The sequence below is a fragment of the Carassius auratus genome, chromosome 7, assembly GCF_003368295.1.
Source record: "Carassius auratus strain Wakin chromosome 7, ASM336829v1, whole genome shotgun sequence".
Classification (NCBI taxonomy): Eukaryota; Metazoa; Chordata; class Actinopteri; order Cypriniformes; family Cyprinidae; genus Carassius; species Carassius auratus.
Window position 1 is genome coordinate 7,482,472 of NC_039249.1, and position 15,533 is coordinate 7,498,004.

At 39.1% G+C, this 15,533-nt stretch overlaps 2 protein-coding genes across 4 annotated transcripts; one reads left to right on the top strand and one right to left on the bottom strand.

Annotated features, from left to right (window-relative positions):
- Positions 1–531: 531 nt before the first annotated feature.
- Positions 532–11,209, bottom strand: efs (embryonal Fyn-associated substrate). Of its 3 annotated transcripts, XM_026266959.1 has the most exons (9): positions 11,014–11,208; positions 9,956–10,219; positions 7,448–8,761; positions 7,355–7,414; positions 7,106–7,228; positions 4,613–5,542; positions 4,178–4,252; positions 3,102–3,353; positions 532–2,854 (listed from the first exon to the last, which is right to left on the bottom strand). In XM_026266959.1, the coding sequence occupies exons 2-9, from the start codon at positions 9,965–9,967 to the stop codon at positions 2,672–2,674; spliced, it is 2,949 nt and encodes a 982-aa protein (XP_026122744.1). In that variant the 5' UTR covers positions 9,968–10,219; positions 11,014–11,208; the 3' UTR covers positions 532–2,671. The 3 variants fall into 3 exon arrangements, with proteins under 3 accessions (XP_026122744.1, XP_026122745.1, XP_026122743.1); XM_026266960.1 differs by having other exon boundaries at positions 4,646–5,542; positions 7,355–8,761; positions 11,014–11,209; XM_026266958.1 differs by having other exon boundaries at positions 7,355–8,761; positions 11,014–11,207.
- Positions 11,210–12,664: 1,455 nt separating this feature from the next.
- On the top strand, positions 12,665–15,285 carry dhrs4 (dehydrogenase/reductase (SDR family) member 4). The gene is made up of 9 exons (XM_026266963.1): positions 12,665–12,821; positions 13,154–13,278; positions 13,442–13,619; positions 13,799–13,900; positions 13,986–14,056; positions 14,154–14,205; positions 14,371–14,505; positions 14,648–14,703; positions 15,016–15,285. The coding sequence occupies exons 2-9, from the start codon at positions 13,157–13,159 to the stop codon at positions 15,128–15,130; spliced, it is 831 nt and encodes a 276-aa protein (XP_026122748.1). The 5' UTR covers positions 12,665–12,821; positions 13,154–13,156; the 3' UTR covers positions 15,131–15,285.
- The last annotated feature ends 248 nt before the right edge of the window (positions 15,286–15,533 follow it).

Genomic DNA, 15,533 nt, shown 5'->3' on the forward strand with positions numbered 1-15,533 from the left:
ATTAGGTGGGTTTTCAATATTGTTCACCTGGTAAAGGTTGGAAACCAGTCTGTTCACAAGATAAACCTCGACTGTTGGACTAGTTAGACCAGCAAAGGCTAATTATCACTGCAACATAATCAAGGAAACACATTTGTGACCCTTGACCACAAAACCAGCCATAAGAACCTCAAGTATATTTGTAGCAATAGCCAACAATACATTGTATGGGTCAACATTATAGATTTTTATTGTAATCATAAAAATCATTAGGATGATCATGTTCAATGAAGATATTTTGTAAAGTTTCTACCATAAATATATCCAAACGTAATTGTTGATTAGTAATATGCATTGCTAAGAATTTCATTTGGACAACATTAAAGGCGATTTTCTCAATATTTAGAATTTTTTGTTTGTTTTTTGTTGCTCCCTTTTAAAAAAAAGAGAGAGAGAAATTTGACCCTTAAGACTGGTTTGGTGGTCCATGGTCTAATTTTAAACAAGAAAAATACGACACAGGACAAAAAAACTGAAATAACCACAACTTTGTTCAGTAACAAAAATGTATTTTGAAGAATCTCAACATTTGACAAGTACCAAAGACTCCCTAAATGCAAAGTACCTGTGGAGTGTGTCTTACAAACAAAACGTCAAAATGAACATCGACATAATGTGAAGAAGCACAAAATATGCATGTCAAAAATACATTCTGGTACCAAATGAAAAGAAACATCACATTCTTAAAGCAAACTTTGAATTATTAATGCAAAGTCGCGTGAAACATCCCTGGTTATGTGTGCATATATTTCTTTAATAAGCAACTTAAAGCCATGCAGACATTTAACAAAATCAAATAAATATAACTATATAGGGCCATCAAATCTAAGCATTACTATAAGCACTTAATTTAAGAACTTAAGATAAATGAGTCTTTTGAGAGGAACGCTAGCTTGAGGACTTCTATAATTGAAATGTTTACATATACATAGTTATTTTTTTTTACAGAGGGACATGATAGCTCATTCAAAAGCATAAAATATGATGCCTGTCTGTCTACCTAGATGTATACTCTGAAGTACCTGTTGAGGTGTTGTATTTGTTTCTTTACTTATCCAAGTGGTTTGTGTAGTAATACTGAAAAAGTCCACCTGATGGCACTTCGAGTCAACTAACACACCAACACCAGAGGAAAGCATCTACATCAGCTCAGAATTCAATTCACTTGACTGGACTTTTCAGCACTTTTGAACCACTTTATAATCCACTTTATCTATTGTGATAGGACTGACAAAATAGGTAAAAACTAAAAAGGCCACTTTTTTTTTTTTTTCCAAAAAGGCAGTAATAAAGGGAAGGCTCCTTGAGATTTAAACTGACATTTTTCTATGGCTGAATTATTCAATCGCAAGAGCCAGTGAGTGTAAAGATGTAAACCGAACCAAAGTCGAACAGCAAGAATAACACTGATAGCATCGTACCGGTGGCCAACATGTAAATCCTGTATATAAAAAGTGGAGATGTGGGTATTTACAGAAAAAGATGGCGGAAGGAGTCATAAAAAGTGAGCGGATGCTGGAATTAACAGATGGAGGAGTGGGCCGAGATACAGAATATGAGGGTGTCTTGTAAACATTACGATACATTTATGACACCGCTATGATTTTCCAAGACAGGAGGGAAACAGGTGCATGTTTTAACATGTCTGAGCACTGTTCAATGGGTAAGATACACAAACTCAGTCTGATTAGACCCAAGCCTGTTTGAGTACAAGATACTGTAAGCACCAGCATTTCGACTGCCACTATGGAAGCTACTAGATATATATTGCCGTTTTCAGAAATGCTGCATAGCCTGTTTAAAAACAAAAACCCTGTATGATATTTATTGTGCAAGAGTTGTTGCCCAGACTGCTTCACCGTTAAGATGCCTTTGTGAGCATGTGAAAAAACAGACTGTGGGAGTGTGAGAAATATGGGAAGAAAAGATAAATGAGTGAAACAAAGAGTGTGAAGAAAGACGCTGAATGAACCTGACAGACAGGTTTATCTCTGAATCAGCATTGTGGGAAATTCTCTCCCAAAATTCAATAAATTGTTGTCTTACTCATTCAAAAAGTACCGTTTTCTTCATGTCTGTTTAAATAATCGAGCATTCCTTCTTGTTTATAGCATTTGAAACTAGGTTAGCTTTATCTGTTTTGGTTACATGTGCAGCACATCTGAAACCTCGTGGGCTGTCAAATTACTCACTTCAATCTCTATAACACCAAGGCCACTTCACATTTACAAACCAACTGAATAATTAGACCAGGTTACAAGAGCAGCCTTAAATACAGAGGATCACTTTAACCTCATGGACGTCAATATGGTTAAGGGGACAAAATAAAGCTATTAAAATGTGCCTGAGGTTACAAACATCTTCAAACAAAACATCCATCAATAAGTTATTAAAACCTGTAAGTGTGCTTGGCACCACAAAAAAAGGGGGAAAAAAGATATAGAGACCAGTATAAAGTGTAAAAACCAACACAGGCAAGCAGATACACTCCAACATATACTCACCAACTGTTTGATCATTTTATCACTGTTGAACTAACACAAGCAGTGACACACTTCTGATGAATCTTCAAAAAATGGTAATAATAAGGCATTCCACTGAGAAAACAAGGTTAAACCGCCCACAAATAACATCAAGATATCTCAGCTAATCGCTGCAAAAGCCCAGAGAAGCCAGCTGCATGCTGGGATAGATCAGCTACTCGGTCCACCATTTCTTGCGTAGCAGGGACCGAAGGATAATTCTGGGCTGCACCCTTAGTTGCCACAACAACAGCCTTCAGAGCTTGGCAGAGGCGTCCACTGGAGGTGGTGACCTGAGGAGACAAACAGTGTCTGTGTGTGAATGCATTTAAATAATGTCACCTGCTTATAACATCATCGCTGGAAACTGAGCCGTCAACATGTTTACCAAACGCTTGTCCACTTCATGCTGACTATTGCCCATGGGTTAGCAACCGTGAATCAAAATTTGATTTGTTGTGGCATGAATCATTAAGTTCATTCACTGGTAATCAAGAATTTGTGAAATAACATTTCTAACCAGAGTATCTATGTTCTAACCTTTGCTCTGAGGTCTGAAGAGCTTAGTAGCCGTGCAAGTGTATCCCCAATAAAGACAAGTTTGTGTGCGGTTACAATGAGACTTTTCCCCCTGGAGACGAAGACTCGGGGTGGTTGGTTCCCTTGGACACTTGTGAACAGAGAATCCATTGCATCGGCCAGGCAAGAGAGATGAGAGAGACTTTGGGAGGAGTAGAAAGAGAGTAGCTCTGAATCCTCTAGAGACAGAGAGACTTGAGGTGATGGACTCATCTGGAAAGAAACATAAGTAGAAGTTATTCCTACTAATGCACAAATGACATAGACCCTAGCCTCCTTGATGCCTAAAATAGCGTAATTAGAAGCCTACATCTGGCATTTCAGTGTGTTATACTTAAAGTTTAATTACGCTGAGTTTGTCATTTGGAGTAGTTTAACTATGACTTAATGAATGAGCTCTGTTTAGAGTTGAATTCCTGCAAAATGTAGAAAATATGTCTTGAATGTACATGTTTATAGTTCAAATATTGTCATTTTTATATCACTGAACAAAGATATATACATTTATGCATGTACAATTTCAAATAAAAATGTTTTTAAGTAGTTTTTTACTCCGGAAGTCTGGATTTATTTGATTAAAAATCCAGTCTATCATTAAAGTAATACAATTTAAAACCACTCTTTCCTACATGAACCTTGTCACATGACCCTTCAGAAATCATTCTGATATGCTGATCTGGCGCTCTTTAGTAACATTTCTTATTATAATCAATGTTAAAACAGCTGTACTTCTTGTTATTTTTTGTGTAAATTGAGATAAATGTATTTCTGGATCCTTTGATGTATAGAAAGTTCAAAAGAACAGAATTTACACGTAAATATTAACTGTCACTTTTTATTAATATAGTGTATCCTCGCTGAATTAAATTATTTATTCTTTTTTTTTTTTATCTCAATGAAACCAAACTTTTAAATGGTAGTGAATTGAGTAGATTGCAAAGTTTGATCCAAATCAGTCAGCAATGGTGTCTGATTAAGGTACTATTTAAGTGTTACTATCTTTCTGCAAAGGCTTTTCTAGTGTTTAAAAGACTTACTTTATTATCAGTTGCGGTGATAAGCTGTGAAGAACTGTGCTCTGTATGGGTGTCTGGTGGAGGCTCTGGCTTCCCCTAAAACAGAGCAACAAAAATCTAAATGTCCACAAAAAGAGAACTGCAGACCAGAGAAAAGTTTCAACAAAGACCAATACAGGCACCAAAACATGAACAGACAGTAAAAAGAGAAGTATTCAACACATAAATACCAAGTTGGCGTGAAAGTTACTTTGTTACGGTAACTGATGTTTTTGTTTGATAAGTACAATGCTTCAAGCTTCTGCCTGATAAACACTTTTGTTCATCCTTAAATAAAAACTGACACAATAATATTAGAGTGTAATGAACATTTTCTCTTTTTATGTTTGTATGCTCTAGTTTACGGCATTATATCCATCCACACTCCACAATCTTTTTATAAAACAGGTGTCTAACCTGCAGTTTGACGTATCCCACACTATCACCTACAGGATATGACGGCGGTGGTGTAGGAGTCAGGCCGATTCCTGCATACTCATTCCCTTGGTCCTCATCCTCCATTCTTCCCACAGTCTGGGCTAAAGAAACAGGTGCCGGGGCCATAGGGAAGGCAGGGGCTGGCGGAGGAGGCAGCGGTCGTTCCTGGATCCAGCTGCCCTTCCGTGATCCCATGTCCCCTGTGATTGGTTTGACCTCTGCCACCGGCAAAGCAGGAAGAGGTCTCCGGGACAGAGACTCCTGGGAAGGTAAACGAGGCCGTGCTTGACTCTGTAAAAGAGAGATGGAGTCTTCAAGGGCACAGCGGACCATCGTGAGCAGACCGTCGGCTGGAGGGGCAGTGCCACACACCGAAAGGGCAGGAAGGAGGTCAGAGAGACGGGACCAAGCCTGCTGGAGAACAGGAGGAATATCACCAACATGCCCTGCCTTCCAGACAGAAAGGATCTCAGCCAATGCAGAGGCGAGGTCTCGGGATGGGGTGGTGGCGACAGAGGCGGCGGTCAGAGCAGACTGGACTAGAGCCGAAAGAGATGCTTTCCACTGGATGTCCCCGGAGCCGGTGCTTGACACAGATAAACGGCATGTTGGGATTTCCAGAGTGAGGGCAGGCATGTCATAGATGCCTCCATCAGGTTCAGACACATCTTCGGAGGTTAAGTCTTGCTTTCTAGGACTGGAAATCGAATAGGTACGTCCATTTCCCACAGTCTCTGCAGTTAATCCCGGCATTTCGCTTGCCTCCAAGGGTAAACCAGGAAGACTGGGAACACTGTACACATCCTCATCCCCTGCATCTCCAGCCGCAGCAGCTGATCCTGGAATGTTGTAGGTTTGCTGCTGATGGTCAGAGGAGGAATTCAGGGCCAGAGTGGGAACATCATAAATCTGAAAGATATGAAAGTGTTACTCACTGTTTACTAATTCATAAAGCGTTACAAAAGATTTTGGAACCATGACTCCATTCAGCTGTGCAAATTGTGCCATAAAGCATGAATCAAGCTTTTTTATGACTGTTATGTGGGAGTCTCCGCTACTGTTCAATTTAAGACTGAAAAAATAGTGCATCATACACTAAACAACTGAGGATCACACACTACTTAACTGTCAAGTAATTCTGAACAGACTCATTCCTAAATGTGACTTGTTGCTAGGAGATGCATGACAAATAAAAACAACATGTGTTTCATAATCAATTAAAAATATTAAACAAGCTTGATACAGTCTGAAGCTAAAAAGTCTGTGCTTTTCATACACTACAGGATTTTGGATGAAATATGTAAACTCTGCCGGAATCAGTAAGACTAATTTGCCATGTGACTGGTTCCACTTTGACACTGAGTAATAGTAATAATAATAATAATATATATGGATTAAAAGAGCAAAAATCCCCTAGAAAACATGATTATACATCCGCTACATTTATTTACAGTTGATTCTCTTTCCACAAGCACCAAAATCCATTGCTGAGGATTCAGTGAGGATTAATAAGAAAAATGAGAGAGGGAAAGGGGAGAGAAAGATTGTGGGTGGAGGGCTTGAATAGAGCCACACGGGTCTGGCTGATCTGCCCAACCCGACAGACTGCTGTGACTTGTGTGAACAAGAGAAAAGTGTTACATGCCATTAGCTCATAGAAGAAAAAAGGTGTGGTTTAAAAGCAAAGGAATAGGAGAGGAGTGTGAGAATGAGACACAGAGAACAAGAAAAACAACAAGAGGAAAAACAAAGGAGAGATCATGTGAAAATTAGGAGATTGTATGTAAATGTAAAACCTCTGATATTTAAAAGTAGATGATCTTTTTAGCAATTTAATTTCAAAAACACATTCTTTTGAACTTTCAATTCATCAAAGAATTCTGAACAGTGAAATTAAGAACTTTTCTTTAGCATCAAAAAAGCTTATTGAAATGATTTCTGAAGGATCATGCGACATTGAAGACTGTCTGCTGAAAATTCAGCTTTGTGTCATAGGAATAAATTATATTTTAAAATACATTAAAAAGGAAGACAACTAATTAAAACTTTAATGATATTCGACAATGTTAATGTTTTGATTATGTATTTTTTTATCAAATAAATGCAGCCTTGCCTAACATAAGATACTCCAAACTGTTGGAAACAGTAGTGAAGACACATTGAATTAGTATTTGATTTCTATCAAACTAATGAGCATTGATAACACAGTGGCTCATGATCAACCTCAATGTACTACTTTAAATGTGTGGTAGTCCAAAAGAAATACGAGAGCTATGAAAGGAGGCATGATTTTCAGTGAATAAAAACGTAGGTTCTGGTCTGTTCCTCACACAGATCTATAATATGCCTTCCAAAGACATTGCATGGATAATTCTATTGTGCTTTTCGCCTAATTTTTTTTTTCAGGAAGACAACCTCTGAGAGCAAGATCAACATTCTGCCTTGCATTTGCTTTTGTGTTTGATTTCTTACCTCTGAGCCATGGTCGGTGTGTAGTGGTACAGCGCGAGGGGTGTTATAGATCCCATCATCCTCCTCAGAAGGCACTGCAGGAATTGGACGCTGCCACCTATTTGTAGGAGGTGTATCATACACCTGAGGAACACAGGGATAAGCATTAAACATTGCATACTCTCCATTATTTCCTCAGAGAAAAAACCTCTGTCTTCTGCAGAACTGCAACCTATTACTTTTTTCCAATCAAGTTCTCATTTATCTCACCTCCTCATCCTGAGAACTTGCACTCTCTCTCTTGGTCACTGTTTCACTGTTCTTCTTCATCTCATCCACTTGCATGTGTCCAGTTTTACTTCCCTGTCTCTCTTCCTCCAGCATGTTTGTCTGCGTGGGTACAGTGTTGGCCTGGAGTACAGGGTGGGTGATTGGAACCGAGTTAGACTGAGGTAAATCCTTCCTGGTCACACTTCTAACAGGGGGTGCTGGAGGAGGTGGTTTGCGACCAAAATTTGGGGACCCCGGGACTCCTGACTTTCCTGCCCTGGCGAGTAGAGGGGATTCTCTCAGGCCACCCTGGGCCAGTTTTCCTCGACTAACTGGAGGAGTTGAAGTACCACCCTTTAGGGGTCCTCGGGCCGGGGGAGGTGTCTGCTTCAGATTCTGGCCTGGGGTTGAGGCTCCAGACACTCCTACAGTTCCAGCGGGGTGTTTGCGGTCAGATTGAGGGGTCCTGGATATGGCACCTCCAGGTGGGGTTGGGGTTTGGTACATCCCTGGGGCATCCTGGCCAGTCTTACTCTGAGAAGGACTAATTATAGAAGATGGGCTGCTTTTAGGTATCATCCCATCTGTAAGTCTTGAAGTCATTCCCGATACACACTGTCCTGCCACTGGGGCACCACTTGTCGGAGTCTGATATAAATTCTCACTGGTCAACGCAGCGACAGCTGGTCTAGGCACCAAGTAGCATCCATCAGAATTACCAGCCCCTGCATCCCGTGGACTTAAATACTTAGCCTCCCCTGCTGTTTCAGCTGCAGACCTGGGAACAGCACTTGGAGTGAGGTACACTGAATCGGATGTCAGTGCACCTTGTGGTCTGTGCTGTGCTGCCACTGGCGCAGGTGAGGTGGGAGTCTGGTAGAGGGTCCCTGACTCGTCACCCCGTCCTCTAAGTGAGGGTGAGCGGGGTCGTGCCGCCACAGCCACATCCCCCCAGTCCGGACGAGGCCTGGTTCCAGAACTAGAATGTGATCGTGGTCTTCCTCCATCAGAGTGACGCAGCTCTCCAGACCTGGCTGGGACAGGAGCAGTCCCAGGGCTCTGGTACACCCCTTCAGCTACGCTGGGTGGTGAGAGATACACCCCATCTGGATCGTCAGTGCTCAGTCCATTCACCCTGCTCTGCTGGCTAGTCGATAGACGGACCGAGTCCACACTAGGAGCTCGTCGGGGATCTGTACCTGTGCTTGTAGCCGGAGTCTGAGCAGTTTTGAGGAGGCGTAAACGGTTGGCGGGGGCAATTCCTTGGCGGCCATGTAGGGAGCAAAGCCACCATCCTGGTCCGCCATCCTGCTCCTGGTCCAGAACCATCAGGATATCACCTTTGCGAAACGCTAACTCCTCTGGGCTTTCAGCAGCATTGTCAAAAAGTGCCTTTGCAAGCACCGTCTACAAGACAGTAAAAAACTACTTATCAGGAAAAGGAGAAGAAACTAAACAAAGTTTTAAATAAAACCGATAAAGACATAAATCACCTCTGGACTAGCTTATTTTTTAGTCTAGCTTTCTAGTAAACCTAGCACTTTACTATTTGACTACTGCTGGATCTGTGATGAATTGCTCAGGTTCTTCTACTGTAATTTGCTTCGGATTAAAGCATCTGTTAAATGCATGAATGTAAATGTAAATGCGACAAAGGCAGCAAAACATAATAAATTCCTGCAATGTCCTTCAATGGGAATAGGCAAGGACAGCAATATATTTCACTGGACTGCTAGCAACAATGTAATTCAATTGTTGTTTAAAGACAATGTACTCAGTTAAACTGAATTAATTTGAGCCTTCAACTAACATTCAGCTGCATTGTCTTAGTAAGGGAAATCAAAAAAGGAAATAAATAGAGGATCTAACCTGGCCACTTCAACCAGGTTCATCAACCTGTGTGACCAAAACAGTTTGTTTCCCCATTTACTTAACAAACAGAACTACCACATCATCACAACAACACAAGGACGATGAAGGCTATGGCCAACGCCAAAAAACCCTAAGTCTCATAGCTTTAGCATTTAAAGAACACACAAATATGGCTTAGATTAAGAAGCTTAAAAGATGGTCAGTGCATAGCAATTTAATTGCTGACCTAAATTCTTGTCATACATAGAGCCTACAAAAGAACTGCTCATTTAAATGCCTCTGAAAAGGGCAGTGCTTATGAGCTGTACAGTTAGGAGTGAGTGACGTTATGAATTTAATGGGTTGCCTCAAGGTCTTCTGTATTCAGGACACCACACTTCTGCCTTCATGGGTAAATCAATATTGATAGAGAGAATGCATAAGTAAGGGCAGAGGTCTGTGATTAAGGGAGAGAGAGAATTAGTGATTAAGGGAAAGAGGCGCTGAGTTGATGATAATGAGGAAGACTAGTGGGGGTGGGGCTCAACATCTGTCCCCCAGTTTTAGGGCCTTTTGTCATCTCCTTTTCTACCTCTAAATTTCCCTTTCATTCTCTCATTCCCCCGAGGGGATGTGGTGCTCTGAGGCAAGCTGAGCCCCGGCTCCCCCTCCTCCATATTAGCAGTGCATATGAATATTAAGGACTGGACAGCAGAGAGTGTTTTACAGTGCTGACTTGCACACACTTACCGAGAGGGACATGATTGAAGCTGGTTCTCCGCAGTTTCTGGATGTGTTAATTCCAGATGGGCTCACCACACAAACTGTATCCTGTTCACATGTGCACTGTGTGACTCATCTGCATGTTTTGCAGATCTGGTTTTCCATTAACCTGAACTGTGCAGTGGCGGTAAATACGATGATCCAAAAAAGATTAATTTCTCAAAACCATGATTGCCGTCCTATGCATTCTGTGATTTTCATCACATCTGTCAGTTGCCGCACATATTGAACCTAGAGGATCAAAATAAAGGCATTTTAGATTAATCTTAATAGTATAGTAGTAGTGTGTTAGTAATACAGAGTTCATTCTCAGTCAGCTGCAGCAGCTAAACTTGTCAGACCAGCTGTGGGGCTCCACCAAAAAAGATCTTATTTCATGGGAATTTGGCTGTTAACTTTTAATTACAGCTATAATGTGGTATTTAAATCTGCCCACCCTTACTGGACAGAGGATTTTTATAACTTAGTAATTATGAGTTAACATAAGTGAAGACGTTTTTTATGTTTATTTCTTGTTTATAAAGTTTTTTTTTTTCAGTTTAAAGGAATGAAACATAAAATCATTTCAGTAGCTGTGGCACAGCCGCCTACTAAAGGCTAGGACACTGGCCCTTTGATAATATGGTTATATTTATTTTTATTTATTAAAAAGATGGCAAATTATAATCATATCTACCTAGCGTATTTCAAGAAATTTTGCTAAATTAAACCACACCAGGCTGCAACAGAAAAAAAAATCACAGTCCTAAGCCACGTTTCGTTTTCCATCCAATACATCTCAAGGTTTCTTTTATGCAGTAGAACCCCAATGAGACAAACAGAGGAATACATAAATGAATAAATAAAATAAAGAAAACAAGAAAAACCCGAATTCTCCGGATAAACCAGTGCAAAAGGCATTAGGCATATAAATAACGTTCTTTCAAAAAACGGGTTGCATTTTAATTCAGTCACAAAGACGCAAACAAGCGGCGATCAGCCAGTGTAACAGCCTACGTTAACTAAATATGAAATGCTCGTCTTACCGTTCACATGTCTAGAAAAATCATCTGGAAAAACAAAAGTAGGAGTCAAACGTCGCAAATCATATATTCTCAAAAGACTGCAATGCACGGCTGTTGTTTTTCTTCTCTTTCTTTGGGGATACACGTCTCGCTCCGCCAGGCTTCGCCCTGCCCTGGCCTTCTTGGTTTTGAATTACAGTTGAGCGCATATGGTCGCTCCCCCTCATTGTGCCCAACACAGCACGATTCCTACAGCGCTTCACGCCCTCTAGTGGAGGACTCACTCTATCTATCTATCTATCTATCTATCTATCTATCTATCTATCTATCTATCTATCTATCTATCTATCTATCTATCTATCTATCTATCTATCTATCTATCTATCTATCTATCTATCTATCTATCTATCTATCTATCTATCTATCTATCATTTGTTTTTAGATACATTTGCAAATGCTGCTTGTGGTTACAGCTGCCTCTAATGTAAACTTCTGACCAATTTCACATTAAAAAAACTACACAGACTAGGAATTTACTCTTGTAAATTTCTTAGGATGTTTCTGTCAGATCAGAGAAAAGACAAAAAAACTAATCGTTACTAATTTAAAAATTAAAAAAAAAAAAAAACTAATTTACTAATCGTTTTAAGGTAAGAGGTTGCGATTAATTTATTTTAGCTACATTTAAATAAACTAATTTATTTGACTAACTTTCAACTAAGTTTATTTAAATGTAGCTAAAATAAATAGTTTGCAACCACTTACAATATATATATATATATATATATATATATATATATATATATATATATATATATATATATATATATATATATATATATATATATATATATATATATATATATATATATCTAGACTGAAAATGTTTAGCATAATAAATGTCATATTATCTGAGATAGACACCTTGAACAACAGGAACTGCACTGAACAAACACAAAGCTTTGTTACAGAACAAAAGGACAGGGTCGCTGCCAAGGTTTCTGATAGTGCTGTTTAAATATTTGTTGACCTCACAAAGTGCAAGTGATCAGGAAAGCACTTTTCTGTTCAGCTCCAACCATATCCTATTTTTACTAAAAGCACCACTGCAATAATCAAATTAAATGCAAAACCAGCAAAATAAAATACTTAACTAATATATGAGGTGGATTTTTAAGAATGAGTGGTTGATTAATTTTAATAAATAAATAAATTAATATTCCTTGAGACTAGCATCTTCCTCCAGAGGGCGCGTGAGGGCTCAGATGGATCAGAGAGTTGATTCCTCCACTGAACGATATTACATTTTTGGGGGGTATATTTGTACACTAAAATGTAAAACATTAAATCATTTAATTCAAAATCTTAATACCCGACATAAAAAAAGAAAAATATGGCCCATAAATTTATACGAAATCATATTTAAAAATATCCAGTCAAGCTTCCGGTAATCGCACTGATCTGTGATTGGTCAGTTCTCACAAGCGCTGTAGAAAGTTACAGGAACCACGCAAAATTCGCATCTACTCTCTACTTGCTTCTTGGCGGTGTGTGCAATAGTTTACACCTGATAAATGACACCAGAAAAACATTAGTATCCATCAAATTGCACATAAAATCAAGAATGACCTGCAATAGGATAAGAAATACAGAAGTGTATTTCCAGTCCAATAAGAGACAACTTCCGGACCGTTTATCACCGCCCTTTCTCAGACCCATAAAACACAATCTACCAGTTTATAATATTTCTACGGTAATGACGTCTGAGAGACGTTGAACTTTATTACTTGCAAAGTGCCACCAGAACAGCAGGCCTTCTCTGCTCGTAGGTAAAGCTGTATTTCTTCTTAAGATATATTTAACAATTCTATGAATATCATCAGTTTATCCAGGTTTAAAATAACACGATTCGCTCTTGGCTCACTTCAATAATAAATGCGTTGTTGTGCAGTTAACGTTAGTTCTGTTTAAGTAACATTTAAGCAGGATAACTTGATGGTTTTTGAAGTACCTCACATGAACTCTTTTTCACTTGAAATGCTTGTCAAGAAATGTAATTAATGTTAACGGTAAAACTATCCTGTGTTGCTGTAACTGTGTACACAAGATGACCTTTAACCCACTTAGAAATTATGCAGACTCTCCTTTTGTTTTTCTCAAGACAATGTTGAAGGCTGTAACCAGGTGCCTTTGGTCAAATCCTGTTGCTGGCAGAAGAATGATGTCCCATCACATACCACAGAATTTGTCAGGAAAAGTTGCTATAGTAACTGCATCCACAGATGGGTATGATTCTTTATTTACATTCTTGTCCAACTGTTCTTTAGTTGCACATCTTTGATATGATATATAAGGGTGTGTAGCTGTCAATACTAAAACATATGTAAATATGTCAACATGCATCCTAAATATAATGCTGACACACCCTTGTACTCACTGATCTTCTCAGGATTGGGCTCGCGGCTGCGGAGGCTTTGGGTCAGAGGGGGGCACATGTGGTTGTGAGCAGTCGACGTCAGGCCAACGTTGACAAGGCTGTGTCCCTCTTGCGCAGCAAAAATATAAAAGTAATAGGCACCACATGCAATGTAGGGAAAACAGAAGATAGAGACAAGCTCGTTAACATGGTGAGGAGTTTCTTTATCACTCTTTTTAGTAAATATTTTGTAAACATTTTGAGAATCATACTGGGGAATATAAGCAAATGTTATGAGGAGCCCAAAAGTCTGTGCAAACTTGCCAACGTATCATATATTTTGTGTAGAAATTTGATGTTAAAATGCTGTTATGTACTTTGTTGTTGCAGACAATTGAACAGTGTGGTGGTGTGGACATACTGGTGTCTAATGCAGCGGTGAACCCGTTTTTTGGGAACATATTAGATTCCACAGAGGAAGTCTGGGACAAAGTATGAAAAAGTTATTAGCCTTAATTAACTTTTTTCTATGGGTGAATGTCTATCAGTATTGACTTTCGCTTTATGTCTATCACAGATACTTGGAGTGAATGTGAAGGCTTCTTTCCTTCTAACCAAACTGGTTGTGCCTCACATGGAGAAAAGAGGGTGAGAATTCAAGGGTGGGGGTTGGGTCTATATATATATTTATTTTTTATAAATAACCTTCATATCTGAGCCTAACTAAGGATCTTTTCATTTCCAGGGGTGGGTCAGTTGTGATTGTGTCTTCAGTCGCAGGGTACCAGCCAATGCAAGTATGGTGTTTACTTGCTCTCATGTAAAATTTAATCATGCAACAAACCTTGTCAAAATGAAGTGATAGCACTGAAGTGGTTTCTTTAATTGGGTTTAACGTTATCGGCTGTTTTTCATTCAGCAATAGTTGATAGATCCCCTTGCTATCACTCTTTGACTCCTAGGGTCTGGGCCCCTATAGTGTGAGTAAAACGGCCCTGCTGGGTTTAACTCGAGCGCTGGCTCCTGATCTCGCCCAAAGTAACATCCGGATCAACTGTGTCGCCCCTGGCATCATCAAGACACGCTTTAGTGCTGCTGTAAGGATTTCCTACACATTTTTGACGGCTTTCATTTTCAGAGCTTCTTGGAAACTCGTCTTCATTTAATTTTAATTTATAACACAAATTATGGTCTTTACAAAGTTTGACTTTATGACCCTTTGCTTTTGTTCTTTTGTAGCTATGGGAAAATGAGGGTGTGCTAGAAGAGTTCTTGAAACAGACGAGCATAAAAAGGTTTGTACAGTTGCTGTAAGGACAATGAATGAAATGGCTTTTAAACTAATAGTAGAGGAGCTTCATATCTAGAATTGCATGAGCACGATAAATTGTGCCAATAGCATTATGCATCACAAAAAATATTACATATTATGCTTTTTTTTTTTTATAGGTAAAGTGTATGAATTTATTATTAAATGTCATTCCCATTACCTGTAAGGTAGCATTGCAGTAATTGTCCACAAGCTATTCCTTCCTTTTCATAAGCTTTCTTTTGTTGCTTTCTGGTGAGGGGAAACCTGATTCTTATGTAATGTCTTGATCTCTTAGACTCGGACAGCCAGAGGATATAGGTGGTGTGATTGCCTTCCTGTGCTCAGAGGAAGCCTCATACATCACCGGAGAGACCATCACTGTAACCGGAGGCATGAACTGCAGACTGTAAGAGGAGCGGAATGGAAGCAGTAACAGTAATCATGTACTTGTACATCAGACAGAAACCTTCTGATTCAGTGACCTAACGCAGCTGTAACAGCTGGTGTAGAAATTCTTAACACATTTACAAACGTTTAAATGTAATAAAATGATTTTTTCTGATTTTTTTATCGCATTCATTTAATCTTTTGATGTATACTTTGCCACACATTTCAACCAGTAAATTGGCTTTTCCAGTCATTTTGGAATACTGTTATTACTATTTTTAGATTTGAATGATACAAATGTTTACACTAATTTTAGCACGTCATGTAACAGAAATAGAAACTTACATGACTTAAGATGTTTCCAAGTTTTCTCTGATGGAGGGCACATTATTCAGAATGATACATTTCCAAAAAAGAAAAAAAAGA

Bases quoted from the DNA above. Each gene is read 5' to 3' on its own strand.
- efs (XM_026266958.1), bottom strand. The intron at 5,543-7,105 runs GTAAGAAATCAA...CATATCTTTCAG, and splicing joins ACACCGACCATGGCTCAGAG to ATTTATGATGTTCCCACTCT. The intron at 4,253-4,612 runs GTTAGACACCTG...GCTCTGTTTTAG, and splicing joins TGGGATACGTCAAACTGCAG to GGGAAGCCAGAGCCTCCACC.
- dhrs4 (XM_026266963.1), top strand. From the start codon at position 13,157: ATGTTGAAGGCTGTAACCAGGTGCCTTTGGTCAAATCCTGTTGCTGGC. The intron at 13,279-13,441 runs GTATGATTCTTT...TGATCTTCTCAG, and splicing joins GTAACTGCATCCACAGATGG to GATTGGGCTCGCGGCTGCGG. The intron at 13,620-13,798 runs GTGAGGAGTTTC...TTGTTGTTGCAG, and splicing joins GAGACAAGCTCGTTAACATG to ACAATTGAACAGTGTGGTGG.